General features: G+C 38.9%; 3 protein-coding genes and 1 pseudogene across 3 annotated transcripts; 2 read left to right on the top strand and 2 right to left on the bottom strand.

The window, feature by feature from the left end:
- The first annotated feature begins 740 nt into the window (after positions 1-740).
- On the top strand, positions 741-2236 carry LOC122280154 (probable F-box protein At4g22030). Its single transcript, XM_043091157.1, has one exon. It carries the CDS (start codon positions 771-773, stop codon positions 2091-2093), a length of 1323 nt encoding a protein of 440 aa, XP_042947091.1. The 5' UTR covers positions 741-770; the 3' UTR covers positions 2094-2236.
- A 1399-nt stretch (positions 2237-3635) lies between these two features.
- Positions 3636-7127, bottom strand: LOC122279688 (aminomethyltransferase, mitochondrial-like). The gene is made up of 4 exons (XM_043090465.1): positions 6843-7127; positions 5949-6527; positions 4851-4969; positions 3636-4362 (listed from the first exon to the last, which is right to left on the bottom strand). Exons 2-4 carry the CDS (start codon positions 6507-6509, stop codon positions 3816-3818), a joined length of 1227 nt encoding a protein of 408 aa, XP_042946399.1. The 5' UTR covers positions 6510-6527; positions 6843-7127; the 3' UTR covers positions 3636-3815.
- A 1374-nt stretch (positions 7128-8501) lies between these two features.
- On the top strand, positions 8502-11370 carry LOC122278243 (annotated as a pseudogene).
- A 598-nt stretch (positions 11371-11968) lies between these two features.
- LOC122278385 (glycine-rich cell wall structural protein 1-like) lies at positions 11969-13657 on the bottom strand. Its single transcript, XM_043088580.1, has 2 exons — positions 12475-13657; positions 11969-12348 (listed from the first exon to the last, which is right to left on the bottom strand). Exons 1-2 carry the CDS (start codon positions 13655-13657, stop codon positions 11969-11971), a joined length of 1563 nt encoding a protein of 520 aa, XP_042944514.1.
- Between the last annotated feature and the right edge of the window lie 551 nt (positions 13658-14208).

The following is a 14208-nucleotide window of genomic DNA, read 5'->3' as shown; positions in this document are numbered from 1 at the left end:
AAAATAAAAAATAAACAATTATGAGTGATATAAGAAAATCAATATTTTCATAAAATGAAATTATATATTAAGACATATAAATCTAATCATTTATAAAATCTGAAAATATAATTTATTCGTGTTATACAAGTTATAATTTTGTGGGTTGATCCACAATAGACGTGTTTATTGATTGTGTTTTATCGAGTAAATCCGTTTTGATCTATCAAATTCAAATATGCTTATTGATCATATCGTATCAAATTTCTGGTTAATCCAATACATTGCCACATCTAGAATTTAGCTATAATATATAAGAAAGAGTGGTTGAGTTGTACGTAGGTGCGAAAGAGTCATAATGCTTTGGACTTGGGAGATATTGACCTTCTATCTAACTATATATATATACACACATTGCATGACACGCAACAAAATAAAAGAAATAAACCCAGCATGCATGACCTGGTTTGTAGTACTTAACGAAAATTTGTATTTGTATTAGGTTAATGCAGGTTTTACCACGTCGCATGAAAGACCAAACACGAGGTAGGAAAATTTATGGAAAGGGAATCGGTCAGGTTGGTCAGCCAATAGGGCTGAGTCCAGTCACCTAGTCAGTCCATCTGTATTTATTTAATTTTTATTTTTTTCTATTTTTTTGCTGTATGATCTGACCCTTTCTTTACGTACATCTATCGTTTTGGAGAGCATAAATAGGACTCAGAGAGCCTCTATACACCGGCATTCTCAACCTGCTTCGAAAAACCTGAGAGAAAACCCTGCTCAATCCAATGGCTTCCTTAAAGGCTTCAACTTTGCTATTACCTTCATCATCATCTTCTTCTTCTTCTTCTTGGTCTTCATATTGTTGTTCCATGAAACTTAATGCTGCTATTCACGCCTCAAAGCTTCCAAAAGTTCGTTTCTCGGTTCCCAAAATAGCAACGAGAAAGCTGGTTGACGAAATGAACACAAGGGTCGCCGTGTGCACAAACAGGGTCCCAAAAGAAAACATCAACGTCCTCACTTCCACACCGACTGCCAATGATGTTGAATCACGCAACTCCAACACTTTGGCCGCCACCCAACTGATCTATGCCATCTTAGAGGCCGTGGCTGACAGAGTGGAAATGCATACCAACGTTGGACAGCAGCGTGACAACTGGAACACCCTTCTTCTGAACTCCATCAACATGATAACCCTTACTGCCGCAGCCATGGTTGGTGCTGCAGCGATTGGTGGCTCCGGAATGCCCCTTTTGGCTCTGAAATTGTCGGCCACTCTCTTGTATGCTGCAGCCTCGGGGATGTTGCTTGTGATGAACAAGATTCAGCCTTCACAGCTTGCAGAGGAACAACGCAATGCTACAAGATTCTTCAAGCAGCTCCGGAGCCAAATCCAAACTATGCTCGCTCTTGGGACTCCAACTCAAGAAGATGTGGAGGACGTGATGGAAAGGGTTTTGGCCCTTGACAAAGCCTACCCACTTCCATTGCTAGGAGCAATGCTTGACAAATTCCCTGCAAAGTTTGAGCCAACTGCTTGGTGGCCTTCCCATCAACTGATCATCCAAAAGGGAAACGAATCACATGAAGGGAAACAGCTAGAGACAAATGGGTGGAGTGAGGAACTTGAAGCAGAAATGCGAGAGATCATGGAGGTGGTGGAGAGTAAGGACAGTGAGGACTATGAAAGGCTGGGAAACCTGGTGTTGAAGATCAACAAGATCTTGGCCATCTCAGGTCCATTACTCACAGGCATTGCGGCCGTCGGCTCGGCTTGCGTTGGTAATGTGGCATGGGCTGCAGTAGTAGCGTTGAATGCTGGGGCGCTAGCTACCATTGTCAATACTATCCAGCATGGTGGGCAAGTTGGGATGGTGTTTGAGATGTATAGAAACGCCGGTAGCTTTTTCCGGCTATTGAAAGAAACAATCGAAGCCGCACTTGAGGAAAAATACTTGGAGAGAAGAGAAAACGGAGAGTTGTTTGAAACGAAGGTGACTCTGCAACTGGGAAGAAGCTTGTCACAGCTCAGAGATCTAGCAAGAAAGTCAGCTTCTTTCCGTAATGATGGAACTGCCATGGATGAATTCGCTAGCAAGCTTTTTTAGTTAGGATTCCATGCATAATATTATCATATTAATTTAACATGGTATCAAAGTTCTTAAGTTCCACTCGTCCTAAAACAATATTCTTACAACAAAATCTTTGTAAAATAGCTACTAGTGCAAAAAGAATGCAATTTTCTTAGTTTCCTGCGTATAAAATATATTCTTGAATTCAACCCTTTATAAGTTGTTGAATAGTCAAGTTACGGGCAACACTAACATGACATCGACGAACGCGGTTGATCATTCAGAGACTAGTTCTTGAATTGAACAAAGAAATTTATATATCGATTAGGTGAATACTGAATATGGCTTAGAATCTTATATTGGACGACCGTGTTAGACTTTTTTTTAGGTGTTGTTTTGTCTTGAAAGTAATAGCTGGAATTGGCCCTGGAATCGAAAGTCAGCTCAATTGAAAACTCTGTACGATTGTCGTGATCGTCGTAGACTCGTATATATATTCTGATATTTTCAATGAAAATGATCCTCTATCGGCATGGTCAACACCCAAGCAATAATTACTATACAACGTACGTGGTACCATTCATTCCTCATTCACATATCAAATCAAGAAAATATTTTAATTGAAATATTACGACGATTATTTTCTTGCCGTTTAAAATGACACAAATTAGGACAAAATCTTGTCATGACAATTTCCGTTTAAATGCGTCTGATTTGTCCTGAATATGGTTTTACGCCGTATTGGGGGGTTAAAGTGCGGGTGGGAATCGGATATTTTCAAAACTGTTCCGAATTTAATCGGTTCGAACCGGTTATTAACCGATACCCAATATTTGCCACCGCCGTATCGTTTTACCAGAGTCACAAGCTGTATCTTTTTGCCCACGTCCATGTCCACGAAACCGCGCATATCGTTTCACCAAAGAGAGAAATAATATTTACAGTCGTGGTTGTGCAAGCGGTGTACAGTCACTTTAAAAAAAGTGAATTAATATAGGACCTATATAAAAAAAAAATTATTTTTATAACTTTTTTTTATTCAATACAATCGTTTGCATCCCCCTTGCATTTGCCGACTGCATCTAATATTCCTCCACCAAAGAATAATGACACTCCACCAATTGGCGTACAATCCTTTCACAACTTAACTAATATATAATAAAAAAAAATAATAGAAAGAAAGACCAAACGGTACCATAAAAATCATTTTATAATTCTGAAATGTATTTTTTATTGGTAATTAAGTAGTAAACTGATGGTAAACCAGTGGGAATGCTATATCTTCTATCTCTAGTTACGATTGTTTTTAGAGAAGTGATACCCTTACAACCGGTTCACCATCCATTTACTACTCTTAATAATATAATATTCTTTTAATATTTAAATCAATCAAATCAAATCAAACAAAAGTCAAATTAAAATTTAAAAAATATATTTCTTTAATCTAAAGTTGTAAACAAATTGTAAAAGAGTAGGTAGTCTATCATTTTTCTTGTTTTTAACTTTATGACATAATTCTTGTTGGAAGAGCCCTGTCTTCAGTAATTAAAGGGTTCACTACGTATGGCCTGCAAATCATTCTAGCAAGTATGGACTTCATAATGAAATGAACAATACATAATATGACATTCCACATCGTACTTCGTGCCGATAGTAATTGGAAGTTGGAATAGACAATAAGTCTAGTTTATCAAGTATCAAAAAGATGTCGGAAAGGAATGGATCAGAAAATTCTGAAGTTGACATACCACAGATGAATTAGGATGGCTTGTAGTATTTTGTTGGTACAAATGGCATTTTTGTGACAACCCCATCATAGGACTTTCCTCGAATTACAATCTTAACTTTGGTGCCTGCCTTGTGTGACCCAGATATCACATACCCCATTGCTATATTCTTCTTAAGGCAGGGGCTAAATCCTCCACTGGTGACTTCCCCAATGCCCTTTCCTTTATCATCCTGAATCTCACTGTGGCTTCTGGGAGGTGGCCCTGAAGAGAAAAACCCAACACGCCTGACTGATGGACCCTCTTCAAGTTGCTTAAGTATCACCTCGGCACCTAGAAAACCACCTTCAGCTCTTCTTCTCTTTCCTATGGCCCATGTGAGTCCTGCCTCAACAGGAGTTACATGTTGTTCCATATCGTTACCATATAAACAGAGCCCAGCTTCAAGTCGGAGACTGTCTCTAGCTCCCAGACCGGTCAACCTTACCTTCCCTTCTGATTTCTCCAAGATTGCTTTGGCAAGATCCACCGCATGCTCTGACGGAACAGAGATTTCAAAACCATCTTCACCAGTATACCTGAAAATCTCCGAGAAGAGGAAAGGCTAATCAACCATCAAGCAGCACTTCTTTTTTTCTTCCTTTATAATTTTTTTTGGGGGGGGGGGGGGGGGGGGGTGGGAATCCGAGCGTTGGATACACCCCTGTGTTATTGATAAGCTTGGATTCTTTTTTTCTTTTTTTCTTTTTTTTATCGGTTTTTGTGTTGTAATAAGACAGAAAACGTCATAATAAATCCACTTCTATGAATATAAGTTCCTTTAAAGCTTGGATTTAACACTGCTTTGTTGTAATGTCTAACGAATGGAGACAGGAAAAGTTAATCATACTTCCCTCCTGTTCTCAGTGAACAGAAAATGCACACAGGCCTTATAATTAAGTTGATGTAAGACTGAACTGTCCACCGACTAAAAATTCAGAAAGGACTTAGCATTTAGACTCTCACCATGAAAAGTGAAATTTTCCTAATTTTGGACTAGAGAAAAAGAAATAAAAGAGAAACATACCCTGTCCTAGTTAGAAAGCAGTGCACTCCATTGATATCCAACATATGGAACTGCCCAAAGTATACCTTGCTCAAGTCTTCTTTTGTCAGGTGCTGAAGAACTGGGCCAGCCAATGGACCCTGCACCAGAAAAAACAAGGAAAACTATTTGTAAATTATGCATGTCATTTAATGGTATACTAAACTAGCTAAAGCAGCATTATCTTTTCGTCATAGTGCAAGTATTAGCACATTTATTTCCAACAATCAATGCAATACGGTTTGAATGACTTACACAGAAATATAATCAAAGTTTTAATTGAACATCTAGTCTATTATCTCTGAGTTAGTGTAATTAAAAAACTTTCTTGAAAAGGAAGGAACAAAGGAAAAACTCGTGTATTGCAGGCACAAAGCATAAAGTAAGAACAATGTTGTGACACTCCATATGATAAGGATAGATAAAAATAAGGGTATGTAGTATATGGAATCTCATATTGCTTGGGAAGGAGAAGGTTTTGCTCTTTATAAGGTTATAATGTGACTCCAATTATATAATTGACTAGTCTTTTTGGAGTATAGGCTATGTGGCTTAGACCTTCCATTGAGACGTTATAAATAGTATTAGGGTCTATTCTAACCAGAAATGTGGGATTTAAGCTGTACCACCTACAATGGACTGGCCTAACGAGGACGTCAGGAATTCAAGGGGGGAGACTGTGATATCCCATATAATAAGAATAAAAGTAGGTGGTGTATGGGATCTCATATTATTTGGGAATGAAAATTTCTTCCTCTTTATATAGTTCTTATGGGACTCCAATTGTATAATTGAATAGTCATTTTGGAGTACAGGCCATACAGCTTGGGCCTTCCATTGTGAAGTTACAAATGTACATGGTGGTACAATTCTAGCCAAGAGCTCAACCTGCGTAGCCTAAAGAACTTCAGTGTATACAAAAAAAATAAAATAAAGAACAAGTCTTTGCATTTTTCTGGGACCTATATAAAAAGCATTAAAATTTCAGCAGCTGACATGCATATTCCAAGGTAAGAAAATAATTAATCCGAGGAAAAACTTAGACATGGGAAAACATCGAAAGGGAAATCTAGGATTGACCTGGAGAGCTAGAAGTGACCTCTCATCATGGATGTGCCATGAGACATCCCCACCTTTGGCCTTGAATGCCTTCATATGCTCCTCAATGTGAGCCAGATCCTTATCCCTACACCCTGCATTGACGACCAGGTATATGTGATCATCCTTCACCTTGGTTATCACTGAATCATCAATTGCTCCTCCCTTCTCATTTGTAAAGACAGTTAGCGTCCCGGTTCCAGGGGCAAGAGCAGCAACATCAGCAATGACAAGCTTTTCAAGGAAAGGTATGCAATCCTTTCCCTTGAGGCTCAGCCCACACATATGGGAGACATCAAAAAGGCTACCATTCTGCCTACAATTCAGAGTAGAATCCATGATTGAGTCCTTGTATTGAATGGGCATGCTCCACCCAGCAAAGGGCACCATCTTCCCGCCATTAGCAACATGGAAGTCATGAAGAACTGTCTTTTTTAGTTCTGCTTCTGCAGAAAGGTATCGACGAGCAACAGTCTTCTTATCAGCCTGAGCAAGATGACGTGTTAATGATTGCCCAAGTTGCCACAAACCCCCTCCTCTCATCTTCTTAGCAGAGAATATCTGATGAATAAGAGGAAGTTTTAGACACAGATAGACATCAGAAGTGTCTCTAATGAAATGACAATGGCTTCTAAACAGAAACGAAAGCTCACATATATCTCCAAATCACACACAGAAACTCAACCTATCATCTCGAATCTAGATCTAAATAGTGTTTCTCCACAACCTTATTTCAGGAAGCAATCAATCAACCTTATTTCAGGAAGCAATCAATCACATAGATCTCCAAATCACAAACAAAGAAACAAGGTACAAACCCAGATGACACTGAATTTCAAAGAAAGAACGAAAGAGAAACACTGGGAAAGCACTTACAGTCACAGGGATGGGTTCTCTTCGTCGTCCTCTGTTATCTCTAGACCAACCGAATCTAAATACGAAATAAAAAAACTGCCTTTTATATATAGGTGTGTCTGTGTATCTTATATATGTGTGGGCGTGTCAGGAAAATATTGGGAGGGTTGGTGGGTAAATGGAGAGGCATAGTGGGTGGAGGAAAGGGTTTCTCTTTCAGACGGTGACAGCCAACGAAACCCGATCGTTAGCGAGTGGTCGTAGCGCTACCAAACTACCTTACCTCATCATGATCCCCCCCTCCCCCGGCTTCCCGCGGGGTCTCCTGATTTTATCCGATCCGAGGTTGTCTATTTTTTTTTTTAAATAATTATTTCAAGTGTTTTCATTGGGAAATAATCCATTAGAAGTTAATTTATAATATACAAGATTAATGTCAATTTGCACACTTGGGGGACCCAAATTGAGGAGATCAGAATGGCTGACAGAAGAACTACTCAAGTTGCTTGAGATATTGCTTAAAATGTTGAAGAGCTATTGCCAGTGGCAGCTTGATTTTGGCTATTATTATGTGAGATCGTGGTAGGTGGTTTTGTATGGCAACCAAAATATATATGGCTGATGAAGCCTTTAAGTTTGAATTTTTCTAATATGTTAAGTTATAAAAGATGGGGCAATAAATGTGGCACAGATAATTTAAAAACATATTTGATTCTCATGAAAATAAAGAGTAAGTCAAATTTAGGAAGAGTACTACAAATTTCACAAAAGAATTTTATAAAAATAAATTTATAAACTGATGTAATTTTATGAGATACGTTAAATTTATTTTATAATCAAAATAATTTTATATCATATCAAATCAAGTCAATTTATAAGTTTATTTTTTGTAAAATTCTTTTGTAATCAAAACATATTTCATTTAAGAACATTATTATGGAATAGAGATAATATAAATATATATTATAGATATATTATATTTTAAAAGGCCTAAAATATGATTTTCTTGAAATCATAAGCCCTAATTTCAATTTAAATAACTCATATTTAACCTCACTTTAAAAATACGATATATATTGAGTTGGTACAATATGATAAATAATGATGCCGGAGGATGGGGGGATGTTGGGCCTGATCGATAAGGACAGTCATATGGGTTCGTTACATATGGTCCTTAGTTTGGGCCGAGGCTGACGGATCCGGGTTCTAGTCCATAGGAAAGCTCATCTGCCTAATAGAGCGTAGTCATTGCCAATGCAAGTTCAAATTAAAATCCTGCAGTACGGTACGTTGGTATTTTTATAATTTTTTTAAATACTTTCATACCGCTAAAGTTAATATAAATACATATTATGTAATTTTAATTGACTTATAATAAATTCACGCTGTTTATTTTATGTGAATTTTGGCACATCACTTAATCATATTAAATCTCTATGTCAATTTTTATTTTTATTTTTTAATCGTTCTGTATAATTTATCAATAATTGTTATACGTTTTACAATATAAAATTATTAATTAATATATGAAATATATTTATAAAATATTACAAAAAATTATTAAATATTATTAAAATATATAATATTATATTATTATTTAAATTTTAAGATAGATAGTAACATATAAACTAATCTAATTAGAAATCTATTTTATGACCAAAAGACCACGTTAAAATTCCATTTTAAACTTAGGCAATGGGATTGTCAGTGCCCTAGGAAACAAATCGTAGCCGGGCTGCCAGGGGCCAAAGAATTCCCAGAGCCATTGGAAAAATCGCTGGTTTGGCTGAAGTGCCACAACTCAATTTTTCTACTGCTTATTTGATCCCTCGCTCTGTCTCAATCTTTCTCTTTGGTAGTCGAAGGTTCTTGACTGCTTTGCTTCGGTGCCTTTTTACTTTACAAATGAGTTTTAAATTCTAACAAGGCAAGTCATATTTGCCTCCTGTGTTTTCTATTTTTGTATACTTATTTTAGTTTCAGGTTTTCTTTATCTCGTAAGATGTAACCCGGTTGTTATTTCAATATTGGTGAACTGGGCAAGTAGAAATATAACGTCTTTGTTCATTCTTTCCTCTTCTGGTATTTCAGTATCATATTCCTGAATTAAGTAAAGAGACGCCGAAAGGAGTTGAATGTCATACTTGGATCACATAGCAATTTCCCTATAATGGGAATCGTTTACCTTTGGAATCTGTTTGATATTATCGATATATTGAACTCGTTTTGGTATTTGATTAATGTTTACGCTTCTCTTTCACCTTATGGTTTGGTCTCTGTGCTTCAGTTTATTTTTCGAGAGTGATAACTATCATGGTCCAACCATGTTGATGCCGTATGCTCCGCGGGCTATGACAATTCACGAAGCATCTTCATGCAAAATTACCCATGTCAATTCCTCGGTTAATGGTACTTCAATCTTTCCCAGCCTATTATGGAATCCGTGTAGCGATGCACTGCATAATTCCTCATTTTCTTTGAAAGGCCGTGATCAACTTGAGACCCATCATGTATCGCACCATGTAGCATCAAAGAGATGGCTGGTACTCTGGCTGAACTGATTTCTTTTTCCCCCTGTAAGTTATGTGGTCTTATTTACACGCTTGATACAATTAGCATTGTATAATGTATTGTAGTGTCGGTTGCACAATTCAATTTCAGAGGATGATGATGAGTACCTATCATCACGCCACATAGCAATCAGTCTGTTTAAGCGCTACAAGATGGCTGTTGACCGCGGAGGAGGTGACAACTTAGAAGTATATTTATTGTATTGCTCTGTTGTTTATTACAATAGTCTATTGTCTTGTTCGGAATAAAGGGTTTAGTTAATTGTACCAGGAGTTTATCCATGCCGGGGTGAATGCCTATGCACTGGGCTGTACCGATGAAGGATTAAGAAGAACTTAATGATAGGAAGGAATCTGGTGTTGAAATAGAAGCAATGCAAAATTATGGTGGAACGATTAGCTTGAAATCTAAAATTATCTCAGAAGAGGTAAGTTACTTCTACATGGTTCAGCCTGAATTATTTGTCATTGTGTAACTCTTGAGCATAATTACTTTTACAATTTGCATTATCTTCCGATGATTATGGCTGAGAAGTTTGCAGTAGCTTTTAGTCAGTCTTATCTGAAGCAAATAGGTTCATCTCTGTAGAATGTAGACCATAGAAGCAGTTGTCATTTACAAACTTGATCATGAGCTTGTATGCTAGATGCAAACTACACCCTCTGTGATGGGGGGTTGGCAATATTTGGTATGATTTTTGGTGGTCGCTACATCTGCTAAATGGTTTGAGAATTATAATCTCATTTTTTTCTCTAATTCACAATACAGGTTGATGAGTGCATTCTGTGGTTGAGTATTATATTCATCACCATCTTGTGTACACCGCAGCCCACTATTGTTAGATGGTCAGCTACACCTTCAGTGTCAGGTGAAGTAAGGCTTCAGTGGAAAGGCTTTTGTGCCATTATAGCAAATGCGTACTTTATGAGGAGAATGGCACGGTGAGGTGCTTTTAGCATGTTAAGTTTTTATTTTAGTTGCAAGAGTATTTTCACGTGTGTTTGTATGGTAATATGAAGGCAGTCAGATTTCGGTAATGGATGAAGCCTGCCATCTTTGTCAATGAAACTTGAGTTACCATTCTTCTCAAATATGACAATACTACTTACCTACTAGTTACTTGAATGTTTTTATTACATTTGCACTTAAACCTGCCTCTTTGATATTTTTTGCCTTGTGTATTGTAACTCTGCTAACTTCCCAACAGCCTGAATCATTAATTAATATATCTGATTTGTTCATGCTGTGAAAATACGTGTTTAATTCCTTCTGGGGATTTAAATCTTGCTTTCAAGCAGTGTTGACCTATGTTCAAATGTCAAGCACTAAAATCTCCGCACATCTTTTAGCTAATTATTTCGTATGATTAATGAAGGCTTCCAGTAAAGACTCTTCAACTAGAGCAAATGGCAGTAGAGGGACAAGCAGAGGAACCCTCAATTGTTGCTAGCAGAATGAGATTAGTGTTTACTACACTTGAGGTTAGCTTTCTGTTACTGATTTTTCGATGAACAGATGGAAAAGATCAACAATGCCATTTAAGTCTACTGTCTTTGAGAAATATCAAGACATAAATGGTTCTCTATGTCACTAATCCATCTCCTGGTTTTGTTCATAATATTAGAAGTTGCTTTCTGGAGGATTACAGACCTTATCTTCATTTCAATCTCCCTCAAATTTCTATTTTGTGCTTCAAAATCAATTATGCTGTTTGTTATTGAATACATCGAATGTGAAGTTGATGAATTGATTGGCTTGTGCAGGTTGTGAGTCCCCAGTGGCCTAGAGTATAGTTAAACAGTATTTTCCTTTTTCCTAGGAACTCATGTCGTGCCTCTGTTTCCAATTGAAATTGTAAATTTGCCAATCATAATTTTCTGGAAAATTCTATTTGTAAGCCGGTGTGTACTTGATTTGTAAGAGAAATTTAAAATTCAAATCTCTAATAAATTAAATCATGTCATGTCAATGGCGTAAAGAGTGTGTTCTCCACATCGTCTTATAAGTAGATGTAGAGCTACTCTAATTTTCTTTCCAAAGACCAGGTGTAGCACAGTCCTTTCTGCCAGTATATAAGTTCACCATAGATATAATATTTTGTACAAGCTTGTATTACTGCAGAGCTACCGTAATTGTTACTTGTACTGAATGATTTTCGTATGACCTTGTATTGTTCACTTCTATTCATTTAGTAGATCTTAGCACCAAGTTTAGATCACTCCAATTCCCGAGTTCATGCATGCTTCTCTCCATTTACAAATAGAATTGGGAAACGACTAGCGACGAAACAAACTACTCTCACGACCAATTAATAATAGCAGTGATCACAAGTTCATTGTCATGATTTAGGCAACAATATCAGTAGTTTTTGGATTTGATGGAAGAACCCCAAAGCTGAGTTTATAGAATTTCAATGGAAGAAATAATTAGTAACATTTATTTTGAAACAAGAAGCTGGAATTCATATTGTTCTTGGGACATAGAGATGATCGGCATTATAATTTCGTATTTTAAATTACTACAAAGCATAGGTTCTTTTGAAGCATTTTGGAAAAGCATCCCATGTTAAGGATTTTCTAGGGATCACCATTACCATTGTCATTGGTATCATCAGCTCCGCCACCTCCTCCAATGCCAAACCCAAATCCAATGCCCATTCCGAATCCTATGCCCATCCCATTAGTGCCACTGTAGCCTTTGCCAGCACCTTGTTCTGTGCCTACCCCTTTGCCACCCCTATCACCATTAGAACCAACTGTTGCACCCCCATCAACACCAAAGCCACCACCCTCACCATGTCCATATCCCTCTCGTTCACCACCCCCACCACCACCTCCTCCTCCAATTCCACCAACACCTACACCAAAACCAAAACCACTACCATATCCAGACCCTCCACCAAAACTACCACTACCACCGCCACCACCACCTCCTCCAATGCCTCCTATCCCTATTCCTGCACTCGAGCCATATCCATTACCATGGCCCAATCCTTCACCCCTAGTACCACCTTCACCACCACCACCTCCTCCTCCTCCTCCTCCTCCTTCTCCTCCAACAGCTCCTATCCCTACCCCTGCACCTGAACCATATCCATTGCCATGACCTGATCCTTCACCCCCACCACCACCACCTCCACCACCTCCTCCTCCAAAACCTCCACTCCCTTCATCCTTACCACCACTGAAACCGGCACCTGCACCGGATCCACCTCCATGTCCTAAACTTCCTCCAAGGCCTCCACCTTCTCCACCACCGCCACCACCACCTCCTATCCCTATCCCTACACCCGAGCCGTATCCATTACCACGACCTAATCCTTCACCCCCAACACCACCTCCACCGCCACCGCCACCACCCCATCCACCGCCTCCTACCCCTCCACCTGAGCCATATCCATTACCATGACCTGATCCTTCACCCCCACCACCACCACCACCACCTCCTCCTCCAAAACCTCCACTCCCTTCATCCTTACCACCACTGAAACCAGCACCTGCACCAGATCCACCTCCATGTCCTAAACTTCCTCCAAGGCCTCCACCTTCTCCACCACCGCCACCACCTCCTCCTCCAACACCTCCTATCCCTATCTCTACACCCGAGCCGTATCCACTACCATGACCTGATCCTTCACCCCCAACACCACCTCCACCGCCACCACCCCCTCCACCGCCTCCTACCCCTCCACCTGAGCCATATCCATTACCATGACCTGATCCTTCACCCTCACCACCACCACCTCCACCACCTCCTCCTCCAGAACCTTCACTCCCTCCATCCTTACCACCACCAAAATCAACACCTGCACCTACTCCAACTCCATATCCTAAACTTACTCCAAGGCCTCCACCTTCTCCCCCTCCACCACCTCCTCCTCTCCCAACACCACCACTAACATTTATACCACCACCAACTCCATAAACTTCATTGTGACTTGACCCACTTCCTTTAGCAGCACTACCACCATTGCCTTCATGGCCTCCACCATTACTAGACCCTCCTTCTCCACTATGACTCACTCCATTACTCCCCACGCCAAAACTTCTAGCACCCCTTCCAAAGAAACTCTCACATCTCCTCCAACTTTCAAAAGAACAATCATCAGTATTGTCACCATTATCATACCTCCACCCATGAGGACCCCCAAAGTTGCTTGCTTCAGCATCTCCTCCATGGCCAGCATTAACACTCAAAGTGAAAGCAATACTCACAAAAAAAAATGCTACATAGAGATCAAATTTAGAGTTTTCACCCATGGCCATGGCTCTCTCTTTGAACAAGCAAGGGTTAGTGCAACCCAAACCTACGTACGTGCTTCCACTCCTTGTCTCTGATATCCCTCTTTATATAGTGTTGTGTTATATAATGCATCGATCCAAGTAATAAAAAAAAAAAAAGGTCAAGATAATGTCTTGTGTGGTCAACTATCGCAATAATGTAATGACACTTATACTAACATTATTATAATCTACCAGCTCATAGATCAGAAGGTGGAGTAGGTGACAACATATTCCTAGAGAAAGAGAGAACCGTTATATATGCTGCAAAAATCTCAACATTAACAATTAATAAACATCGAGAAATCAATCCAAATTTCATAATTCATAATCTATGTGGAGTCCGACACGGCTATGGTTCATACAATAGTATTCTCAACTTTCCTATATATGGAACATCACGGCCAACTTAATTAATTAATTACGGCTGTGCTAATTATTCTGATGTATCCGGCCTCTTTTCGTCATTTTAGCACTAATTAATGATCTATAGATTATATACACCTCGTATAAAAAGAAAAAACTCAGGAGATTAA

Source organism: Carya illinoinensis, chromosome 10, assembly GCF_018687715.1.
Source record: "Carya illinoinensis cultivar Pawnee chromosome 10, C.illinoinensisPawnee_v1, whole genome shotgun sequence".
In the NCBI taxonomy this organism is placed as follows: domain Eukaryota; kingdom Viridiplantae; phylum Streptophyta; class Magnoliopsida; order Fagales; family Juglandaceae; genus Carya; species Carya illinoinensis.
This window is presented reverse-complemented; position numbering and strand designations above follow the sequence as displayed.